This window comes from Cryptomeria japonica, chromosome 3 (genome assembly GCF_030272615.1).
Source record: "Cryptomeria japonica chromosome 3, Sugi_1.0, whole genome shotgun sequence".
Lineage (NCBI taxonomy): Eukaryota > Viridiplantae > Streptophyta > Pinopsida > Cupressales > Cupressaceae > Cryptomeria > Cryptomeria japonica.
In genome coordinates, this window is record NC_081407.1 from 997,081,384 (window position 1) to 997,106,511 (window position 25,128).

The following is a 25,128-nucleotide window of genomic DNA, read 5'->3' on the forward strand; positions in this document are numbered from 1 at the left end:
GGCAAACATCTGATCATACTGCTCATCTGTAACATTTGCGTCCTTGCAAAAGATGATCTTGATTCTATCCTCTAGTTCCTGCATATCCACATCTGTCTCGACCTCGATCCTTCTGCCAAGAATGGTACGAAGTACCTCAAATACTCTGTCCTGGATCGGATTGATCACCTCCTCAACTTGGCTACATCTAGTACTGATGTCTTCAAAGAAAACATTCTTCATATGGAGTAAGGTTGACCAATGAAACAAACTGTGAGGTTCTCCATCCAAGATCTTCTCGTGCGCTAAAATCTTCCTTGATGTGTGTCTAATAACTTTCAAGACAGGAATGATAACGTCCTTGGTATGGGCGAATGCAGCTACTGTTATCATCAAATTGTGGATCATTTCAAGAACCTGGATAGCTTGATGAATAATCTTCATCATCCTTGTTACAAACTCTATAGCCACTGTATGAGATCTATCCATCCAATTACTTGTACGTTGGACCATGTTCCTGAATCTTTCTGCTTCATTGATTGATTGAAGCGGCAATGCTTGTACTGGTGATCTAACTGGATCCTGACGTCCCAAAGGTTCATTGATGTGACTGAAATATGTCCTCCATGCACCGACCTCTCGCTCAAGCTTCCTATTCTTCTCCATTTCTTCTCTAAGCTTGTCTTTCAATGCTTCAAATGAATCGGTAGCATCATCTAAAGTCTGTTTTGCAGTAGATGGTCCTAACTCAAAAGTCTGTATATCATATTCTTCTGCTAGGATCTCACCTTCATATTTGTCTACTGCCGGTGTAGCTATCTGCAGTTTTCTGGATCCAGTCTCATCTCGAATCATCTTGGACATCTTGGTAGCCTTCTTCTTTTCTGTTACTTCATGTGAGCGTCCAACAAGGCTCTCTAAATCAATTGCATTGTCCTCGTCCTCTACTACGATCACCTTGGTTAATCTTTCTTTCAACCAATCTGGGATAATCGATCTGGTTTCTTGAACTTGAATCTCTTTATGCACTATTTCTTCTTGTCTGGGAGGAGATGTTATTTCATTGTCTTCTTTGTCTTCATCTAACTCATAGTCTTGGAGAGATCCATCTGGCGAACCATGTTGTGCCTGTCCTTCTTCCTGCCTATCGTTCTGTACCATCGACTCCATGGATTCTTCCACTTGAATTGTTCTCTTCTTAGGTCTAGAAGAAGTACCGGATGATCGATCTCTGTTAGCCTCTTGTTTCTTCTTGGAAGACTCTCTCTTTCCAGGTCTCTCTTTCCTCTTCGAACCTCTTGAATGGAGATTGCCCTCACTGGCACATCGAAGGTTACCTTCACCTGAATTCCTAGGATTAGGATTGCCTTCACTCACACTAGCTCCACCTTCGGCTGGTTTTTCTTCCAAAGTGAAAGTCATGGCTATGCCTTGCTCTCTCAACTTCTGATGCTGAATGTCAACCCATCTGCGAGTACAAGACAAGACTGGTGCCATCAAAGTATCTAAATCCACAACTTCGGGCTCATTCCAATCTAACCTTATTGTTTTGCTTTCTCGATTATAGGAAGACTGAATATGTCTGCCACTGTCCTGAGCTTGGTCGGCCACTCTATAAATCTTGCATTTCCTGATGAAATCCAAAGGTAATCTAGAATGCATTTTTCGTTTCACTTCAAGATCATCTAAGAGATTCATCATAAAATCTTCAATCTGATATTCATGTCTAAACTTCCTGCCGACTGTCTCCTCTAAATGTCCACGTGGATCAAAGCTTTCTCTCAAAGCAAAAGATGAGAAAGAATACAAGGCTAACTCCTTCTCTGCGTCATCCATAGCTAAAGCATTAGGACATACCTCAACTGAATTACCCAAAATGATAGGTACTGGAACTCCATTCTGATGTCTGTGTCTGAATGCCTTCACATATGCTGCCAACTGTCTTGTTACTTCAAGTAACACAATTCTGTCTGTCGGATATCTCGGCAACATGTATGGTGGTAAAGGACATCCATGCACTCTAATATAAGTGAACTTGGGAAACTGAATGAACCAAGCACCGTACCTCTTTATGAATTCCTGGGCATCCTGAGATAACCTGTTGTGAATTCCACCCTGCAACGTCCTTGTGATGTTCATCGTGAAAGTATCATTAACCAACTTATAGTTGCTCCCTGGGGGATGATGCAAGTAGGCATAGGAATCACAAGCTCTGACCTCGCCGGGTCCTCTTCCAATCACTCCTCTATGAGGTAGTCCTGCGTATTCAACACTCCTGATCAAGGCATAGATGACATATGAACTCATGTGGAAGGACTTAGTAGCCTTGAGTCTCCTCAACTGTACGTCCAAGCAATGGCTAATCATCCTAGCCCAATGTATCGTACCTTTCCCTTGAACAATCACCTGGATGAAGTAAAACATCCACTTCTCAAAATAGAAGGCATGAGGGGCTCCTGTAACTCGGTTGAGCATGGTAATTAAATCTCTGTACTCCTCCTGGAAATCAATCCTGTGCGGTGTGTTCGGGACCTTGCTCAGACGGGGACGGCTTTTGAGTAGCCAGTTCTTATTGATAATGCTTAGACAAGCATCTGGATCATCTTCGTACATTGATCTGGCTCCTTCTATGCTCTTGTATATCATGTCCCTGTGCTCTGGAAGATGGAAAGCTTCACTTATAGCTTCTTCTGAAAGGTACGCCAAAGTGTTTCCCTCTTTGGACACAATCGTTCTGGACTGTGGATCATAGTGACGAGCACATTCGATCATCAACTCATGGCACTGAACAGCTGGAGGAAAGCCGGCCGCCTTAATGATACCACTCTCGATTATTCTCCGGGCGACAGGTGATGGCTTGCCAATGTAAGGGACCTCTCGAAACTTCTTCGTGCTAAAGTTACCCAAGTTTGTATCTCCAATGTTGCTCCACTTCGACACGATCTTGGTCTCCACTTCTTCGGTCTTCTGATCTTCTTTCATGAGAGCTGAGCGACTGGTGGATGCTCCCGCCTTTGGGGTCGCCATACCTACACAACATTTCATAATGAGAACTAGATTTTGCAATAAATAACATAGATTAGAGGATAAATTTTAGGAAACTTCATGATAAGTCTTTGAGTTATCATTTCCTAAAATAAAACGATTGAGCTAGGAATGCAAAATTCAAAATAACTCAAAATTTAAAATATGACGATGAATAAATAAAACAATAAAATCAAATTGCCATACCTCAATAGAGAGCTAATTCTAGAATGCAAAAAGAACAAAATTCGCCTAGGCAAAATTGAGGTATAGATGGTCTTCAACGTGATCTCCTCAAGATAATAATTTCGCCACCTTTTGTGTCCTTGACGTGATCTTCAAATTCCCCTTTAACGTGATCTTCAAGCCTTGGCAAATTCGCTCAATATAGATTCGCACCACCTTGGAAGTTACTAGCGCCACCTTGGATATAATTCGCACTTCTTCAAACACAACTTCGCACTTCTCCCTTTGTCTTCCAAATCGCACTTGAATGAAGATGATAAAATGATAATGTAAAAATGAAAATCATCACCTCCCTTTTATAGCGCTTACGTCTCACCTCCATATAGGCCGACTTGGTAATTAAATAAGGCATTTTAAACGATTTTTTAATAAAATAACAAGGCCGACTTACTTAAAACAATAAAATACCAAGCGCTTCCCTTTGATTTTTTTATTAATTAATTAATTAATTATTAAATGCCTTTCATTTTTAATTAATAAATTTCGATTTTTTACAAGGCAAAATAATTAATTGATACCAAGCGCAACATTTAAATGCCATTTTTAAATAAAATATCGATTTTGCTAGCATTTAAATAAATTCAAAAATGTTTATTTGAACGCCAAAATATTTTGAAAATGAAGTACACGTACCTCATCGCCCTGGTCCCTTGGAGAGGGACAGGAGCGATCCATCATGTTGGTCTTGATTTTTGCATTTTTGACGTTCAACCTCTGCATTTCTACGTTCAAATCATCATTTTTGTCGGGTCCTTCCAGTTAGATCGTCTTGCACGTGCGCATAAGTGGCTTTGGATGTATCATCGCCCTTGTCCCTTGGAGAGGGACAGGAGCGATCCTAAGGTTTTCGCTTGAAATTCTCCATCTTGATATGAACTTTTCCTTGTATCATCTTCCAAATGCCATTTAAAACCTTGTGCGTCTTTATCTTAACGTGATTTTCAAAGGATATCTTGTGTTTTGGCTAACATCGCCCTTGTCCCTTGGAGAGGGACAGGAGCGATCTTCATGTCCTGGCTTAGATTCGTAAACGTCTAACCTTTGTTCATCGTTTATTGCCTTCCAAATAGCGTCTTTTACCTTGTCCATCCTCGCCTTGCCTTGACTTTGAAGGAGTATGAGTGTTTTTGATGAAATCGCTTTGGTCCTTGTCCAAAGGACAGGAGCGATATGAGCTTTTTAGCTTGTTTGACAACATTTGGACGTTCCAAACTTTGATATATCACCTTCAAAAGACGCCTTGAACCTTGTATGACCTTGTGAAGCCTTGTCTTAACGTCATTTTTGCATAAATTGATCAATATACCCAATATCGCTCTGGTCCCTTCCTGAGGGACAGGAGCGAACTGGGTCTTAGAGTGCAAATTCCTTCAATGTGATGACCTTGGTAACTTGTGCTTGATTGAAAAGCCTTGAAACGTCCTTGCCTCCTTGTTCCTCATCTTGGAAGGTCTTGATCTTGGAGGAACGGTTTTAAACTTGAATAAGAAGCAATATCACCATCATATCGCCCTGGTCCCTTGGAGATTGGAGAGGGACAGGAGCGATTCTAGCTCTTGTGGTCTTCATTTCACTTTATCACCTTCAAAGTTATATTCAACGGGTTCGTAATGCGCCCTTCCCTTCATCCATGCCTTGGGATCGATTGAAATTGGACAAGAAAATCATGCATAACAAAAATCGCTCTGGTCCCTTCCTGAGGGACAGGAGCGAACTAGGCATTTTGGGTCCTTGCTGACGTTTCAAAATCTTCAATTTGTCTTCAATGAGTTCATTTCATCGTCTTCCTTGCCATCAAACACAAACTTGCCTTGATCTTTGCCTGAATTTTGTCCTATGAAGAATATCGCTCTGGTCCCTTGGAGAGGGACGGGAGCTATAATGTATTTCGCCCTGGTCCCTTCCTGAGGGACAGGAGCGATTTTGGCATTCTGGACCATTTTTCTTCATATTTGCTCTTCAAGTTATATTCATTTGATAAAACACCTTCCCTTAGACATCTTCAAGTCGTCAAGTCGTCAAAATCTTGCAAGGACAAAGCAAAATTTGATTTGTAGCTCCGGTCCTTCACTGAGGGACAGGAGCGATTTTGCTCCTACAGGCCAAAATAACATGATTTTACAAGTTTAATCAATTCACGAGGCGAAAACAAATCATTCTCAATGCCCGGGATCAAAAATCAAAAAAGTCAAAATTTGGTCAAAAATATTCAATTGGACAAAAATTCACATTTCATAATCAACACTTAGACAAATTTAAGCCCTGCACTCAAAATTTCAATTGAAAATAGACCAATTTGGCGAAATCATTGCATTCAAAGTTTGCATCCTAGAAAAGGAAGCTCAAAAGCTCTCAAAACTGACTGGATTCTGGCTTGAAAAGACGTTAATTAAAACCCTAAGGCTTAACCCTAAATCCAGACAACTGACTGACTAACAAAATCCTAAAAGCGAAGCGAAAAGCGAGCGAAAAAAGGGGGCCCCCATTTGCAATGGGGCGATGTGTGAAATGGTCACAACAGGACCCCAAAATGGCTCTTTTTGAGGGTTTAAGGGTTTAAGAATCTTGTCCAGTAGGGTTTGTTGATTTCCACACCCTGTCACACCTCCTTGCTTCTACTGAGACTCCATTAGGCTTTCTTCTTCCCTGCCAAACACTTGGCACAACCACATTTGATCTTCCCTGCAAGCAATGATAAGAATAACAGTCATAATCTCTAGCTGGGCTATGGCAGAGCTCGCCTAGGATATGATGGCAAATGGCTTCAAAGCAACTTCCAAGACATTAGAAAGAATATATACACTGTAGACAAGCTCCATAACTTGAATCCCAAGGGCTATTGAGCAAGCACAATGGGATTTCAAGTTGGAGCCATAGCTAGGGTCTTAATCCCTTGCTCAAACCGAGAGCAGTGCAGTTGAAGAAAATTTGTAAACAAGCACTAAACCTACACTAAGAAAGAGTAAAATCACTTCCTAAGCACCACAACAATATATACTAAACCACCATGAAAGGACAGTACCAAGATCAAACCATCTGGTACGGACTGCTATAACCAAAATTACAAAATCTTATGCAAAAATCTAAAAATTGCCTTTAAGTATTATTCAAAATTTGCTCATGGATCTTCCAACCCATTTACAATGATTTGAAAAGCATTTTATATGCCTCCTTGCTCATAACCAACCACCCATCGGTTTCTTAACCACCGATTTGATCAATTTTTGAAAAGTTGCAAAAAGTTGTCAAGCAACAATGACAACTTTTGCTCCATTTTGCATTTTTGCAACTTATGCACTTTTACTCACTCTAAACTCTCTAGGATGGTTCCCTAACATCAAACTAACATGTCCAAAAGCCTTATGAGGCCTTACAAAGATTTTTACACTATTTTGCAAAATGATGCCATTTTTGGCTTACAAGGGCACATTGGCCAAAATTGAGAAAACAAACTAACACTAGAGACAAATACACTTCAAATAACCCTAAAACACTCTTGTGGACCTACCAATAGTCCATTATTCATTCATTGATCCTATTGAGGATCATCCATTCCAAAATTTGAGAATTTAGCAAGAAATCAAAGGTGCTCCTGCACCAGGCTGCCAATCAATTAGAATAGAGATATCTCTTAAGATACTCTGACTCCTTACATACGCTACACATATACATTAGAGAAGAATATCGCATAATCTCCAATGAATATGGATCAACTAAGAATTATACAAGAAGGATAAATAATAAACAATATTAAGGTTAGTGGGTGATTCGTGAGATGGTCATTAGATTGGAGACACTGAGGAAGATATAATTCCGATGTGCAAGAAGAATGGACATTACATGTGAATATATATTTACTTACGTCCAAACCGACTATACTAATAATAACCGCAAGTCTATTTTATGCATCCATAGATGCTCATAAATAAACCTTATGACTTGGTGATAATACGGGCAATAATTGAATTACGATAAGTGAGAGTGGAAAACTCAATAAATAATACAATCATTTGGTTATTGAAATGCCCGACAATCATACGATTGTGGAGATGTTACAACAGCAACACAGAAGGCAAGGCTATCTAAGGAGAAAAGGCAATTAGAAAATATCGGCGATGGTTAAGTTAGCAAAAGCGACAATAATGAGTTATTAGCATAGTCAAACACCGATTATGAATGATGGCCACATGAAGGGATGCAATTTGTATATTGAAAGAAGGAGATGATGAGTAGACATGAGTCGTGTCTATGCAACGTAGCTTATCATCTCAAGTTAATGTATAAGAAGGCATTCATTGTGACTGTGAAGGGGAGGACTAGGATAAGGAGGATAATAAATGCAAGAAGGAAAAGAATGAAAAAGGTCATGCTTGGTATTCTAATACAGCGGATTTGTTCCTAAGAAGCCTTAGCAGATGGGAAGATCTCCATCACGTAAGAAGTGTGATATTATACTAGGAGGGAAGTTTTTATCAAAGAAACGGGACTCGGACTCGGCTCGGACTCAGCAAGGCCGACTCGGACTCGGACTCGGGACTCGGCGTCAGACTCGGCTCCAGACTCGGTTGGACTCGGGAAAGTGAAAAACTCAAGAAATTTAGAGATTTTTAAAGATTTAAAACTTGTTTCAGACACCCTTTATTGAATACACCTTAAAGACACAAAAACATCATTAAACTCGGCTCATTTGATTACATACACAAGTATACATCAATCACATAAGCATAAACGCAAATTGTAGCTGAAGAAAATAAGAAACATAGATATATAAATATTGTCAAATGTATACAATATTACAAAACTCATGGAATAAAAAATCCATGTCATCATATGATCATCATCAAATGTTTCATACAAATACCAAAGGTAAATAGTAAAACTAAATACAACTACAAGTGTACAAGCCTATGGCTGAGATGGCCGTGCACCCTCTCGCCCTGGCCCCCTGCGAAGGCGTTTAAAGTAGGTCCTGGATGATTCAGCAGCCATAGTTGCTCCCCGTGACACCATGCCATGCTCACCAACATCAGGAACGACTGTGTCATGCTCACCAACATCAGGAACGACTGTGTCATGCTCACCAACATTAGGAACAGCTGTGTCACTCTGAGTCTCAGTATTTCCTGTCTCTGCTCGTGTTCTCTGCTCCTCCTCTACCATGGCTACAGCCTCAGCCTCTATATCTACCTAGTCGATCCAATCAATGTCATCATCACTAAATACAGTTGTAGGAGTCCCAGGAGCTGTCTGATTCTCATTGGCCCACTCTGCTTCAAGATCAACCTCATCTAGAATGATAGGAGACATGTCAACTGTTGCATTCTTTCTCATTCTCAGGCGGAGGTTGTAGTGAACAAAGACGAGATCATTCATCTTCTCCACAGATAATCTATTGCGCCTCTTGGAGTGTATGTGCTCAAACATACTCCAATTGCGCTCACAACCTGATGCGCTGCATGGTTGGCTCAAGATACGAATGGCCAACTTCTGAACATTTGGTGTCTCTGGGCCAAAAAAGTTCCACCAATGATCTGAGTTTGAAATGAGAAAAATAAATAAAATCAGTCTCACTCATGAACTCATTTAACAAGTTACAATATAGTATTGAATACAACTAAAATTAAGCCTAACAATTTATTTTTACCTAGCATCATAGTTGTTCTAGCGTGTTTGGCGACAGGAGGAGAGAAGGTCTCCCCTTGTGCATCTGAGAACATCTGTAGCTCTCGAAAAAGGTCTATCTGAGAAGTACCGGCAGGTCCCATCTTCTCCATGATTGCATATAGCCCATTAAGGACCTCCGCATCAGCCTTGAAAGAAGGGATAAAACGGAATGCCGGATTCAGATAATAGGCTGCCGCATGGATGGGCCTATGTAGCTGATGATGCCATCTCCTATCAATGATCTCCCAAATGGGACCATACTTGCTCTCATCTGCTCCATAGACGAATTTGATGGCCTCCTTCGCCCTATCCATGCCCTCATATATATAGCCCATTGCAGGCTTATCTCCATCCGCAACTCGCAACAAAACCACCAAGGGCTTAACAAACTGCAAAATTGAAAATATTGTGTAATTTAGAAAAATGAGCAAATAAGAGAATACATATAATAACTTATAAAACATGAAGCTAAATTGTAGAATTTATAAAAAAATTACCTTCACTATCTCATCACAAGGGACCCAAAAGCCTTGCTCATCAAAAATGCAGTCTGCCATCTCTATTCCTGCAGGGGTGGTAGCATAGGATGAGGAAGACCACTCCTCACCAACAATCATACGTCTCAAGGCAGGCTTAGACCTAAGCATGGACTGCAATGTGAGGAAGTTTGTGGCAAATCTTGTGATTCCTGGACGATGCAACTCCTTCTGCTATGTGTATTGTCTCATAAGAGCCAACACCCATGAATGATTATATACAAATTTGCAGACATTTCTTGCCCTTTCTACACATCTCTTGACCCATGGGATTTTTCCAATATCCTCCAACATGAGGTCAATGCAATGAGCAGCACATGGAGTCCAAACTATAGATGGGTGCCTCTCCATCAATAGTCTACCTGCAGCAACATAATTTGTTGCATTGTAAATTGTAATTAATGGAGGTACAAACTACAAGATAGTAATTAATTTGCAAACAAAATTAGTTTGTAATCAAAAGTTTACCCGCAGCAACATTATTTGCTGCATTGTCGGTCACCACCTGTACCACGTTCTCCTCACCCACATCTTCAATCACCTCCTCTATCTGCTCACATAGGTAGGTGGCATTCTTGCAATGGGCGGAGGCATCAATGGACTTGATGAAAACGGTGCCCCCTGAAATAAAAAAATAAAGCTAGGTCAATGATCATTCAATAAACCATTAGATAAAAAATAAAAAATTAAAGACTATATGAAACTAAAATTAATCAATCACCTGCGGAAGAAACAAGAAAATTAAGGAGAGTTCTATTTCTCCTATCCGTCCAACCATCAGTCATGATGGTGCAACCTTTAGTGCTCCATATGTGGCGTTGTTCATCTAAATCCTTTTTCACATCATCCACCATTTGAGACAAAATGGGTCCCCTCAAATCACTCTCACTAGGGGCTTTGAACCCCGCCCCACATATGGTAATGGCATCAACCATTTGTTGCCAATAAGGAGACCTGTCACAAAGAAACTCAATGAGATAAGTTAAGTATAAAAATTAAAACAATCAAAGTTATCAAACATAAAAGTAAAACATTCACCTGGCTACAAAGAATGGAATACAGTTGTAGCTCCAAAACCTGCCAATTGTCATTTTAGCAGCATCATGGACCTCCTTGTTCCAACCCATGCCCTCAAGCGACGGTTGGGACCCAGGAGTAATGCGAGGCACAAAGAAGGAATCCAACCTAGATTTACGAATCCTAGGTCCAATGGTAACATTCCCACTATGACTACTAGTGGTAGGAGCATGAGAAGTGGCGGTGGCAGTGGCACTGCCACTTATAGAAGCAGAAGCAGAAACGGAAGCACCAGCAGTAGCAAACTGAGTGGGACGATATGGAGGTAAGGAAGAAGGGCCTCCAACACAACCTAACTGTGTCCCTCTTCCTAAAACTGTCTCTCTCCCAATGGCCGCTCGATCCTCCTTTTGTTTCTTTTTTCTTTCAATCTCCTCAACCATTACATAACAATCATGTATGGCCTCAGAGACTGCTTTTAGGCATGGTTCGGCATCATGTCCACGCACACCAGCAATATGGTATTTCAGCCTATATATACCTCCATGGAATATTGTTTTGCAAAGCATACATTTTGTTTGCCCCTTTCCTTGCCCTGGAAAATCCTCATGATATTTCCAAGCAGGGTCCTTTCTCATGGGGGGTCTAGAAGCCGAAGTAGACATTTTAGGATAGTTTTGTGAAAGTTGAAGTTGAGGCAAATAATAAAGTGAAGTTTGCTGCAATAAAACATTACAAATACAAAATAAAATTAATACATACATTCAAAAAAACTAAAGTAGGGTTTGTAAATTTTTTTTTAAAAAAATTGTAGGGTTTGTCAAACCCTACAATTTTTAAAAAAAAAATTTACAAACCCTACATACAACCCTACATAGTACAACTACATACTACATGCTACATACAAATTACAAACATACAAAAGATCTTGCATACAAGAAAATGTAAAACTTTCAAAATAAATGAATAGAAAATGGAATTTTTGCATATAAGAAACAAAATAATGTTAAAAAAAACAATCATACCTCTTACAACAAGCTTGAAATGAGCTGCAAACTCTTCCTATCCAACTCTTGATGCACCAAATCGAAACACAATGTAGCTCCAATGTGAAAAATTGAAGAAAACTTGAGCTTCCTCCTTGCTGGTTTTTCTTCTATGCACCCTTGTTTTTCTTCCCAACTCACTTTACTCTTCCTTTTTTTGCAAGTGAATGAAATGAAAGTCACTTTTAGGGCTAGAAGACAATTAACATTAAAAAACGGATTTAAAAAAACTTTACAAACTATTTTTTTTTTGACTTTTTATTTGCTGCCAACGCCGGCCGAGTCCAGGGCTCGGGACTCGTCGAGTTTGGCGATTTTGGGCCAAAATCGCCAACTCGGCGAGTCTAGCGAGTTTAGCCTCCAGACTTGGCCGAGTCCGAGTCTGAGCCCCTGGGACTTGTTTGGCCTGACTCGGACCCGGACTCGCCGAGTTTAGGCGATTTCGGGCGAGTCCCGTTTCTCTGGTTTTTATATATTGTTTTTCATTTCAGTTTGGAAGAGTTGTGGGGAGACAGGCCATGACCCATCACCGGTTGCACTCATTAGTTAGTGGAACAGCAGAAATTGCCCCTCATTCTAGCGGATATTCACTGTCAATATCAGTCATTGCAAATTGTGCGGTCATTGTAAACACAAGTATATCAACTCAACTCATTGAAGCATACTCTTAGATATATAGAATCAGAAATAACAAGCGACATTGAAAGTGTCATTTTATATAAATTTGTTTCTATATTATCAATTATATAAGTCACAAGAAAAATCAGTCTTTATAATCCATAATTAATATAAAGAATTCAAGTAATTGCCCCCTAATTTTAAGCTACCTTAGAAGGGGACATTACATTGATCTCCTTTAATACTTTTTCACCCCAACATCCAAAGCTTCTAGAAGTGACTTTATGATATAATATTTAGTTAGTCACTTTATTAAATTAATTAAATATAAAGTCATCTTTTAAATTTTAATTTATTTAATGACTTTATAAATAATTAACTTAATATTATTAATTAAAATAATTAATTAAGCTATCCATGAAAATAATAATAATTTGGACAAATAATTAAATTAATTAATTAATTCCTCTCAAAAAATGGGCACATTACACAATAGAAACCCACAAAGAGGCAAACCCCAAATTTGGTGTTTTTTTCAGCTTTTCTTATTCTCCAAGTCACCATACAATGCAAGAGAAGAGCATACTCAACTTTACTAAAAAACGAAGATATCTCATTTAGCAATATCTCTACCCTCAGATTTGATAAGAGTTTTGCATTGACATGGCTCTAATACCATGTAGGAGCTGAAGATAAGCTCAACACCCAAGATCACCTGCAAAAACACAAGAAACCTTCTACCAGAGAGTATGCAAGAAATGAGCTTGCTTGATATTAAGATCTATGAGATACGATCAAATGATGATCAATGGAATATGTTACAAAGTATACACTAGCTTTGCTTATATAGGGAAAGTGAGTAGTGTTTGCTTACAGATTTGTCCCTTTTGAAATATAATACAAAACCCTTTGCGCCCTATTAATAGAGATAAGCATGCAAAAAACAATTGGAGAAGTTGTCAATTAACTTAACAACTTTCCTATGAATTTTAGAGGTACAACTCCCTCTTATGATATAATTGGGGTTTTTACGGGGTATGCTTTTAACCAGAAAGAAGGAAAGGCAAACGTAAAAGCAAAACAAAGGAAAGAACACAAATAAATGGCTGAAAAATCCACCCATTTGTTATATATGATCAACTGTAATGGGGAATTGACAGACATTTTCCTCAGATAATGTAAATGTGTTATGACTCAAAGTTCTGTAAACATGTACATCCATAACTTAATACACAAATGAATTCAAGGAATTGAATGCAAATCTCAAAGTAAATGTCAACCAAAAGAAAATGCACGAATGCAAAGTTTCAAACAAATTTCCATCCTTAGATTCATATTCAAAAGCACAAAGTCTTTGTTTTTGCATGTATAAATTATGTTTCTGAAAAGGAAAACATGCTATCAAATACCAAAAATTAACTTAGAACAAAGCAAACTGATCGATTCTCACTTATGCATCTAAGTGCAAGGGGGATTAGTCCTCCCTTTTTTCTTCTGTCTATAGTTGTATATATCTAAAAAGAAAAAAAAGCTTCCTATAAGGTAACGGTTTCTTGGATAGAACCATTTTTACTAAAGGAGAACTGAAAGCTACCTTTAAAGTACACGTGTCATTATGCGAGTTTATAATTCAAAGCCAAAATTGGAAACTTTATCCCAACTATTCTAACCGATATTCAAACAGCAGGCAGAGTAGGACTCCTCTACATGTCAAGCTCCTTCTCATGTCTTTCGGCTTTCTCTTCCTCTTCAAGCACAAAACTCATCCGTAAGTATTCAGCATAGCTGCATTTGCATTCCCAAGCCAAATTTGCCAATCAAATAAATATGTCTTCTTGAGGATTTTCGATGGATTCTGTATCCAGCTGCATTATTGGTGTGGAGCCATCTCCTTGAAGTACCATTTTTAGCACTTAATTGTTGGGCTGATCACCCGGATTTCCGGCTGCAACATTTTCTTCTTGTAATTGGCAGTTATGATTCTCGGCTTGACTTTATATCTTTCCCATTAGTGTCACCGTCTCTCTATACCCTGCAAAACAAGTTTGTTGTTTCCACGCAAGGGCATATAGTTCGAGGATAATGTCTTCTTGTTCATTCTCTGGCTAATTTAAATCTAGGTTAACTACAAGAATCTGATCATTATGAGGCAAAACCATTTTGAGAAGGATAATTCATACTGATACGTTCCTTCGGCCAACTTTGAAGATCATAATGAACAAGTGTAAACATATTAAATGCCTTTTGCAAGAAAAGACCCATATTAAATGCTATAACTCGTGCCACCACCTTTGTATGGTTTTCACCGTTTAATTAGCCATTACGGAATTGTACATGCAAATCTTCACAGGATTATGTCTTGGAAAAAGTACAATGTATGGAGATCGGTGAATTAGAGATTTCAAAACATGATTGCACACATTCCCAAATCCTCCGATATCTCGGTGCCATTAACACAAATCCATCACTTGGTATGACCCGTTGCTTTCAAAAGGATATTAGTCACTTAGACAGATCGGGTAGTTGATTATCAGTGGAAGTGATATCGAAGTTCCCGAATTGACTGATCAGCCGATAGGTAGCAGTAATTATTATAAGAATCTCAAAGTCAAGTCTTTTTAGAACTTAGAAACCATTAAGGACAGTTCCACACTACTAACATTCTCCGACCATTACTTGAGCTAGTGTATGGGCGAGATAGATCAAGAAAATGATCTTCTTAGTAAGGTTGGAAGTAACAAGACTTGGTTCCAAAGGGGAGTTGAAGGCTGATAATGCAACATAAGATGCCCATGAGATAAATTTTCAAGGCCGAAAGTGATGATTTGAAAAATTAGTCGGGAGAGGAAAGGCGGAAACAAGTGGTAGGATTAAACAAGATGTTAATATGTGATCAGAAGAAAATCTGAAATAGTTGAAAAAATATTTTCATATTTTTTTCGTTTTTCTAGACATTAGTAAATGGCATTTTTGAAGGCCTTCAGAGCATTTTTAGCCCTTGAAAGTGGCGAAAGGTCGTTTCAAGAGCTCACCTACAACTCTTGGAAACCTTTCCAACGAGTTAAACGGCTCGTAATTTCGAGTCCCGAGTAGAAAGCTATGCCTAGTTGAAGTTACGATAAAATTTCATATTTTTTTTTTTTTGAAATTTTCGTAGGTTTTAGATTTTATTATGTAATAAACAAATGTGACTGTTGGACTTCTATTCTCAAGGGGTTTTTGTGACCCTTGGAATCTCATGAACTTCTATATGTTGGATTTTCGAATGGAATAGATTACTTTTTGGCTTGCTTCAATTCTATGCTTTCTGGTTCTTGTAAACAAAATTTACAATACCGCAGGTTCTCACTAAGGTGTTGTCATCCGAATCCATAATTCGGATTAGTGGTATCAAAGCAAGTTCGCTCCTGTATGTCATATCACACACGATCAACATATCAAAGATTGGGGTTGGAAACAAGGAATCCTTCAGACTACCTTCCTTTGAGACGCACACGATCGCAGATGGCTAAGTTGCAGACCGACGATGACATTAAAGCATTAATTGTAGATGCACTAACAAAACAACGTGAAGAAATGATGGAGCAGTTCAAGCAAATGCTGGAAAGTCATGGGTCACAAGCAAACCCACCATTCACAGGGTATACGCCATTCAAGGTGCAAGTGAATTTCGATATACCCACATTTCAAGGAAAGATCGATGCAGATGCTGTTGATGATTGGGTTTCAAAACTGGAAAGATATTTCTCTGTCAATCAGTTTTCAGATGAAGAGAAGATAACTTTCACTCTCCTCAAAGCTGAAAATCATGTGAAAGATTCGTGGGAAGCAAAGTTAGCATCCAAGCTAGTAGAAAATGGCAGCACTTTTATTTTTGATCAAAAACCCACATGGGGAGAATTCATGGAACACATAAAGGAAGAATATTTTCCTATTGATACATATGAACATAAATATATGCAGTGGCAATTGCTTTGACAGAAGAAGGACCAAATTGTTCAGGAATATACTAATATGCTTCATGCCTTAGAAGCAAAACTTGGCATCAAAGATTGTGAGAAACACCGAGTTTTGAAATATCAGAGTGGACTCCACAGGTACATCCAAACCGAAATGGAATTCCTAAACATAGAGACTTTACCTAGTGCATATAAATTTGCTACCAAAATTGAGGAGAAATTCAAACATAAAGGAAGGAGGGATAATTTCGCAAACAACAGATGGAAGGGTGAAGGTGGCAAAACTACATGGAAACAAACCTCTAAGGACCCCTCTCCCATTCACCAACAAAAAAAACATGGAGTATGAAGAAGACACAAGAAAACGGTATGTGGTGTGAATTCCATAAGAGTCCCTCGCATAATACAAAAGATTGCAGAACCATAAAAAGCTTAATGATGGAGACGCATGAAGAAGAGGCAGAATCTAAGGTGGCAGAAACTTGCACAGAAGGAAATCATGAACAGGTCATTGAGGCTGATCCATATGCCACGGTAGCTACTACAAGGATATTGCCCCGAGAGGATGAGGAGAGATTGTTCCATTCACAAATGTGAGTCGGAGGAAAAGCCCTGCACTTTATCGTTGATAGTGGAAGTCAAAAGAACCTAATATCAGTAGAGACTGTGAAAAGACTGAATCTGAAAACAACAACCCACCCGCAACCCTATTCAATGGGATGGGTTAGTCAAGGAAGAGATATCTAGGTGCACCAGCAGCGTCGCCTTTCATACTCCATAAAGCCTTTCAAAGATGAGGTAATTTGTGATGTAGCTCCCTTAGATGTTTGTGATGTTCTGTTGGGACAACCATATATGTACCAGCGACATGGTGTTTATGAGTCCAGGCCTCGCAGCCTGACCATCAGATTAGGTGAGCAGAAATACCGAATACCAGAGGTAAGCCCTGCATACACTACCTCTTTGATTAGTGCCAAGCAATGTAAGAGGTTGGTTGCCAAAACGGGAACATTCATTTTATTGATGATTCGTTTTGAAGAAGAAAGGAAATCAATTTATAATTCCCATACCATCATAAACACCACAACACTGCAGAAAATATCAATGGATCAAATTTTGATGAAATATGAAAAAATCTGTTTAAGTTACCAACTGGGGTACCTACACACTCTGCCAAGTGAGACATGCTATTGATTTGATACTGGGAACTCCATTACCTAATGAACCAGTCTATCATAGGTGAGTATTTGAGAATAATGAGATTAACAGGCAAATACAAGAATTGATTGAGAAGGGACATATTCGTCCAAGTGCATCACCTTGTGGCAGCCCCATTGTTCTAGCAAAGAAAAAGGATGGAACCTCGAGACTTTGTATTGATTATAGGGCCTTGAATAAAATTTCAGTCAAAAATAGGTATCCACTTCCCCGGATAGATGACCTCTTGGACCAGCTTAGAGGGGCCCGATTCTTCACCAAAATTGATTTGAAATCTGGGTACCATCAAATACCAATTGAATCAGCCGATGTGTGGAAGACAGCTTTCAAATCTAAAGAGGGATTGTTTGAATGGCTAGTGATGCCTTTCGGTCTAACAAATGCTCCAGTGACATTCATGAGAATGATGAATGATATACTTAGACCATTCACTGATTCCTTCGTGGTGGTATATCTTGATGACATACTCATCTTCAGCAAAACTTGGGAGGAACATTTGCAACATGTGGAAAAATTCTCTCAACCCTACAAGATCATGGGCTTTATGCAAACAAAGAAAAGTGCTCCTTTGGTATGCAGAGTATCAGATACTTAGGATATGTTATTGACAGTGAAGGTGTCCATGTTGATCCGGAGAAGATACAAGTGATTAAGGACTGGCCGTCTCCTAGAAATCTCACAGAGTTACGAAGTTTCCTTAGGTTGGCAAACTTTTATTGCAGATTTGTGATGGGATTTTCCCATCTGTCTTGGCCTCTAAATCAATCATTGAGGGGGGGGACACAAGCAAAGTTTAAATGGACAAGTGCTCAACAAGAAGCATTCGAGGGGCTAAAATGAAGGTTATGTTCTGCACCAGTTTTATCTCTTCCTGACCTACAACAGTCATTTGAAATACAAACAGATGCATCAAAATATTCTCTAGGGGCAGTCCTCATGCAGCATGGTCATCCAATTGCATATCACAGTCAAACTTTTTCTGATACAGTGCGTCGATATGCTACTTACGACAATGATGGGAAAGGGTATGGGATAGACTAGCCTAGTCTATGCTCTTTGATCCTCTCCTTGGATCACCAGGTGTTCCAACCACACCTAGGGTCTCTAGGACTTCCCTTGCTTATGGAATCCCCTGACCTTGCCCAATCCACCCACCAACAACATGTGATTCCTCTCCTAAGGTCTCACCTACTCACAAGCTTCAAAAACCCTCACATAGGCTAATAAGGGTTTAACTCTTCCTACACCTTCTTAGGTTCTAGCAAGGATAGGACAGGTCTTTGACATAGTTCTCCATCCATTCATGTGCCCCCAAGAGGTTTTGACCTTCCTACTTGTTACCGATCTCACTATTTTGCTTCTTTCCTACAAAATATGGCTACAAGGAATGTGCCCCAATTAGGCCTCCATTCCGGACTTTTAGGGCTCCCTCTTGCAAACGATGCCCAAACTTGTGAAACTTCCCAAAGGGACTGCTATTCATTTGGCAAAGGCTCAAAGATTTTCCTGGTTTTGGGCCTCCAAGTGTCCGTACACTGCCCTAGGTGAATTTAGGGGTTTTTGAGGGTTTTCATGAGGGTTTTTAGGCTTGCCAGGGTCATAGTGGGGTTTGCTGTCTTCACCACCTTGTCTGGATTGGTGGAAGCTCCTCCTTCTCACCAATGATGCTCCACACACCCCTCTACAACTCCTCCAAAGGGTGCCTCCTTCCTTGTCCTTCCTTGCTCTCACGGACCTCTGCAACCTTAACCCTTCCTAGCCGGGCACAGTCTAGTCTCGCCTAGGAGTGGGTCTTTGAAAGGCTTTCCTGCATCTTCAAGGGCCTTGCTTTCTCTGAGATACTGTACAGGGTCTGCACTCCTATTCCCCATGGTTTCATGGTGTTTCCACAATGGGGATAGGAGTTGTCAACCCATTTACACAAAACAGTCCAAAATTGGACAGTAAAGAAGAAATTTGCAAAGTATTTACAAACACACCAAAACTTGGAAAGCAAACTTAATCTAAGTGCTCAAAATGAATGTGTCAACACTAAACAAGACTCCCAATACCATTTAAGTTCCAGAACAATCCATTAACAATCCTTCATTGCTCCATTTGTGCCGACTGGCAACCAAAACACAGTCACAGTCAAGGTCTTTTTCTTTTGCCCATACAATCCGACATCCAACGCATTATTTTAGGGTTTGCAACCATATATAATGTCTTTGCCTCGGTTTGTGTGCCAAGGTTAGGGTTCTCCACGCCAAGCTAAGGTTATGACCTATTAGGTGGAAAAGTTGCATGACAACTTTGAAAAGTTGTCATGCAACTTTTTGCAACTTTTGAGCAACTTTTGCAATGTTGCTTTTCTTGACTTTTAGGCCTACATTGGGCTATCCTATGGACACAACCATGCTAAAAGGACCCCAAACTCATCAATGGGCACACATACCCTCTACTCCAAAAGAAAACTCAACCTAGACTTGTGAACCTAGGGCCTAAACTAGGACCTAAACAAGACCAATGAGCTCTTGGCTCTTATTACATTTACATGGCTTCTTAAAGAAGCAAAATCCCAACAAAATCCAAATGGAGGAAGACCTTAGAAGGGTGCTCCTGCACCAGACAAGGAACTGTATGTTATTGTTCAAGCCTGTAAGCAGTGGAAACATTACATTTTGGGTAAGGGGACTGTCATCCACACAGATCACAAACCCCTTCAATTTTTGCAAACACAAGGGAAGTTGCAGAATGATCGACATCAACGATGGTCAGCATATCTTCAACAATTTCACCTCAATATTCACCACAAGAAGGGAAGTACTAACAAAGTAGTGGACTGTTTGAGCAGGCCTCCAATTGCAGCCATAAGTATGGTTTTGAACTCATGTGATCATCAAACTAAAGCCTGGGCTTGCTTGTATGAGAACAATGTTGAATTTGCAGATGTTTATAATCAATTAGTGAAGGGACATCAAGTGAATGACTTCTATTTGCAGGATGGAATGCTTTGTCACCTTGGTCAAATTTGTGTGCCCAATGCAGAAAGCAAAAAGTTGATATGGGAAGCTCACTATAGTAAGGTTGCTGGTCACTTTGGTATAGGTAAGACTCTTGCTATACTTCAGAAGTATTTCTATTGGCCAAAATTGCGAAATGATGTTATTTCATATATTCAAGCTTGTACCGCATGTGCTATTGCTAAGCTTGCCAATCGTAAACTTGGGATGTACTCACCACTTCTTGTTCCTGAAAAACCTTGGCACTCAGTTTCTATGGACTTTATGTCTGGTCTTCCTACCACCAAAAGAAGCCATGATTGTGTGTATGTTGTGGTAGATAGGTTCTCGAAAATGGTAGTAATAGTGGCATGTAAAAAAACAATTTCTGCAAAGGACACTGCAAAGCTATTCTTTGAATACATTTGGGTTCATTTTGGTCTGCCGAATACCATTATCTCGGATAGGGACAGCAGGTTTCTTAGTAAGTTTCGGTCTACACTATGGGAAAAGATGGACACAAAATTAACAAAGTCTACTGCTTTCCACCCTCAAACAAATGGTCAAACAGAGGTAGTGAATCGGATGATCATACACATCCTACGAATGTACCACTCAAAACATCCCCGCACATGGGATGAAAGTCTTCCATATGTTCAGCATAGCTACAACAGGGCAATTCACAGTTCAACTGGTCACAGCTCATTTGAGGTTTGTCTTGGTTATCAGCCACTTGCACCCATGGACGTTGCCATACCACTTATTCAACCTGATCTGGTTCCACGTGTTGGTAAGGAGGAAGGTAAGGCAGCCCAGTTCATCGATAGAATTCATCATCTACAACAACAAGTTCATGAAATTTTGGAACACACCAATAAGAAGTATAAGGAGAGACATGATGAGCATCGTACTCCTCATAATTTTCAAGTCGGGGACAAGGTGTGGTTGCATATCCAGAAGGAACGATTGCAGGGTGCCAATAGGAAGCTTCGTCCTCTACGTTATGGGCCATACACCATCATCAAGCAAGTTGGTGATAATGCTTTTGAGCTTAATTTACCTCCATTTCTGGGTCTTCATCCAGTCTTCAATGTGGAACTCTTGAAGCCATATTTTCCTCCACTATTAGATGTTGCAAATGTGGCAGAAACAATCTCCACTACAGAATTGAATCCAAATGCAGCTACCCCATTCCAATGCGATCAGATTGTGGACACCTTGGTGAAAACACTCAAACAGCAGCAGATTTACTTGTACAAAGTGGTTCGAGCAGGGCAGATTGTTCAACAAGGAAAGTGGTTTACCAGAGCGCAGCTTCAAGAACGTTTTCCTCATCTCATTGAGTGTTGATGCAATGGGGCCCATTGCTTTCCAAGGGGGGAGTAATGATCAAAAGAAAATCTGAAATAGTTGAAAAAATATTTTCATTTTTTTTTTAGTTTTTCTAGAAATTAGTAAATGGCATTTTTGAAGGCCTTCAGGGCATTTTTAGCCCTTGAAAGCGTCCTTTCAAGATTTCACCTACAACTCTTGGAGACCTTTCCAATGAGTTAAACGGCTCGTAATTTCGAGTCCTGAGCAAAAAGTTATGCCTAGTTAAAGTTAGGATAAAATTTAATATAGTTTTTTTGAAATTTTCATAGGTTTTAGATTTTATTATGTAATAAACAAATGTGACTGTTGGACTTCGATTCTCAAGGGGTTTTTGTGACCCTTGGAATCTCATGAACTTCTATATGTTGGATTTTCAAATGGAATAGATTACTTTTTGGCTTGCTTCAATTCTATGTTTTCTGGTTCTTGTAAACAGAATTTACAATACCGCAGGTTTTCACTCAGGTGTTGTCATCTGAATCCATAATTCGGATCAACATGTGTCTCAATCCTCTATCATGTGACCACTTAGAACAAATATTAACTGACCTAGGTGACTAAAAGTAAATGAGATGCATGATCCTATTATAACTAGCTTTTTGACATAACATCTAGGACCTAAGTTAACTTAAATTGTGAATTGGTCCATGCTAAGGAATTAGTTAGGACATGACCTTATTCATTCTAACAAATATTATATTTTCTTGTCAGTTTTTAGGTAGTTGTTATGAGTCAATTGCTAGTAGTTATGGATGGTTGTGTTTGTTTGACAATTGTAGAGTTTTTTAAATAGGTTTCTCTGAGGGAAAACCATTCGATCTTGCTAGATGCTCCCTGGTCTACATTTTGTACAAGCAAAAGTTTGAATGAATAAATCAATCATTTATATTAATGTACAATTTCCTGGTATAAATTTCTTTTCTTTGTAAATTTTCCAATAAATGGTGTTACCATTTGTTAGTAAACTGTTAGCACAACAAACCAAATTTGAAAAAATAAAACATGTTTTTGATGCAGCGGATTGCCCTAACCGTAAGATGCTTCGGTTCTTAAATTATTTGAGGGTTCAGGTTTTTGGCTTTTGGATCTTTTTCCTCAAAAACATGCCACTAGCAGATGTTTTGTTCATGAAAGAAGTCAATTGACTTCTCCATTCTTTGAAGATGAATAACTCTACGGACTGGTAAAGAGCACAGTGCGATTTTCTCTTGGGTGATAAAATGAGCATTTGCTGAAGTTGTGAATAGTTTTAGACGCTCTTTCTATGTTTGCAAATGTTTACTCTTACACTAGTGCTCTTCAATGAACTTGTGAACTGCAATGTCTGTTATTGTTCTTGATTGTATTGAATTCATTTTGAAGCTTTTAAGATTTGTTGGTGTTTTAGCACTTGGGTATGTTTCTATTGTGGAAATCTTTTATTTTTTTGATGATTCTTACTTTCGGACTGTATCAAGCTTTCAAAAACTCTCTCCTGCTGTAAAATTTTCTATAATTATAATTTGCAATATGTGCGAATGGCAATGTGATCTCTTTCCAGTTTATATAGAAGTATTTGCTAGTCAGCTTTTTATTTACATTGTTAAAGGATTAACCATATTGTTGGTCTTTGTAGAACTTGATAGTGCAAATCCGAAGCTTATGACAGAGTCACGAATACTGCGTGTGGCACGTGGATCTGGTCATGCTCCGAAGGAAGTTATGGATATGCTAGAAGAGTTCAAACGCTTAGCCAAGATCTGGAGCAAGATGAAGGGACTCAAAATACCAAAGAAGGGTGATATGAGTGCATTATCTAGGAATATGAATGCTCAACATATGAGCAAAGTTCTTCCTCCCCAAATGCTGAAGCAAATTGGCGGCATGGGAGGCTTGCAGAACTTAATGAAGCAGATAGGTTCCAAAGACTTTGGAGGTATGTTCGGTGGAGACAAGTAGGCCAAATAGAGAGCATTGGTAATGATGATAGTTATTCTTTCCATCTATCAACAACTGGATGCACCAACTGCTGCATATCTGGCGCTTGTAATTTACCTTCATCTTTGCTGAAATGCTAGTGATCTCAGTAAGGTCTGGTCTGTACAGTTTTTCCAGAAAAATTGAGCCTGTAACATTTCAGCATTGACTTTAGTAAGCGTGTTCAATTTATTCTCTTTCTAAGTTGTATCAGCCTGTCCCTCTCTTCTGTATTTATGGTTCTACCTGTGAGGATTGTGCCGTGTCACTTTTTTAATTCCATGATGTTTGATGGTTTGCTAACTTTAAAACCATCTGCATAACAAACATTAGTTGAGATTAATTTGGTCATTGAGATATTTCCATCTTTGCCTGTTAGTTGCACTATTTTTTATGCTTGTTTAATTTCAAGTTTTAAGATTTGAAACATTTGGTGAGTTATGCGGCCTTAGATATAAACAAGTGATTACTGAATTGAAAGATCTTTCCAGATCCACACAAATAATTATTAGATTCTGTCAAGGGAGGATATTTATTTATGCATTCATTGAATTTTATTTTCTTATTAATCTAACCAATCATTACACGAAATTAAAGTTTTTGAACAAAAATTTTCTAGTGTATGTTTAATTTTTATTTAAATGATCATAAAATTCTCATTTTTCTTACTCCTTATTGATTTATATACAAAATAGTGAGTGCAAAATTTAATTTTTTGCAAAAAAAATGCATTTTTATTGGAAACTATTAAAAAACAAGACATAGTTAAGTTTTATTTTAATTTTAATATTTATATTTTTTTTAATTTTTTTTTTTTTAAGATTGTGAATAGGATGGTAAATTTTAATTAATATAAAAATATGTTAATATTGATAAAAAAAGATTTTAATAATTTAATGTTATGTTAAATAAATAATAATTATACTAAACTATTATGTTTGGATGTAACTTATATAAATAAATGTTATTTTAACGTAGGATGTAAGCACAACGAAATTTGTATTCTTTAAAACATATAATTTATGTCTTAAACTTATTATAAGATGTGTGTTTTTTATCTCAAAATGGCAATGTGTATACAAGAAAAATTTACTTTTGTCAAAAGCTTGAATAAATAAATAAATTTTGTTATTTGAAATTTATGTGGAGATAAAGTGAAACATCTTCATTTTTATCTAAATATTTTAATTAATATCACTAATATTCAAAATTCAATGATTTGACATGCTCCAAATTAAATCACATCAAATTTATTGTTAAAAAAGTGAATATTAAATTAAATCAAATCAATATTATTTCTATTGAGGTGGCGCAGGCTTTCAATGCTCATGGAGGTGGCACTTGGCTCCGTTGGTGTTCATACCAACGAATGAAGTGATAAGGAGATAAAAATGGAGAGATAAGGAGTCACGTGGAAAGATAAGGAGGGGGAGACATTAGGAGTGATAATGTGGAGAGATAAGGAGCGGGAGATATAAAGTGAATGGATTGATAGGAGTGGAGAGATAAG

At 38.6% G+C, this 25,128-nt stretch overlaps 2 protein-coding genes across 2 annotated transcripts in view; one reads left to right on the plus strand and one right to left on the minus strand.

Moving 5' to 3' along the window:
• LOC131045306 (signal recognition particle subunit SRP54 2) overlaps positions 1–24,047 on the plus strand; it is a 216,112-nt gene extending 192,065 nt beyond the window's left edge. The window contains exon 9 of the mRNA XM_057978872.2: positions 23,278–24,047. Within this exon, the coding sequence (XP_057834855.1) occupies positions 23,278–23,600 (323 nt within the window). The 3' untranslated portion in view covers positions 23,601–24,047. The remainder of the gene's footprint in view (positions 1–23,277) is intronic.
• LOC131873920 (uncharacterized) lies at positions 8,430–9,615 on the minus strand. Its single transcript, XM_059217094.1, has 3 exons — positions 9,411–9,615; positions 8,894–9,302; positions 8,430–8,780 (listed from the first exon to the last, which is right to left on the minus strand). The coding sequence occupies exons 1-3, from the start codon at positions 9,558–9,560 to the stop codon at positions 8,437–8,439; spliced, it is 903 nt and encodes a 300-aa protein (XP_059073077.1). The 5' UTR covers positions 9,561–9,615; the 3' UTR covers positions 8,430–8,436.
• Positions 24,048–25,128: the final 1,081 nt, after the last annotated feature.

Excerpts from the sequence above, each read along its gene's own strand:
- LOC131873920 (XM_059217094.1), bottom strand. The coding sequence starts at position 9,560 with ATGCTTAGGTCTAAGCCTGCCTTGAGACGTATGATTGTTGGTGAGGAG. Across the intron at positions 9,303-9,410 it reads CTTGTGATGAGATAGTGAAG|TTTGTTAAGCCCTTGGTGGT; the intron begins GTAATTTTTTTA and ends TCAATTTTGCAG. Across the intron at positions 8,781-8,893 it reads TAGAACAACTATGATGCTAG|ATCATTGGTGGAACTTTTTT; the intron begins GTAAAAATAAAT and ends TTTCAAACTCAG.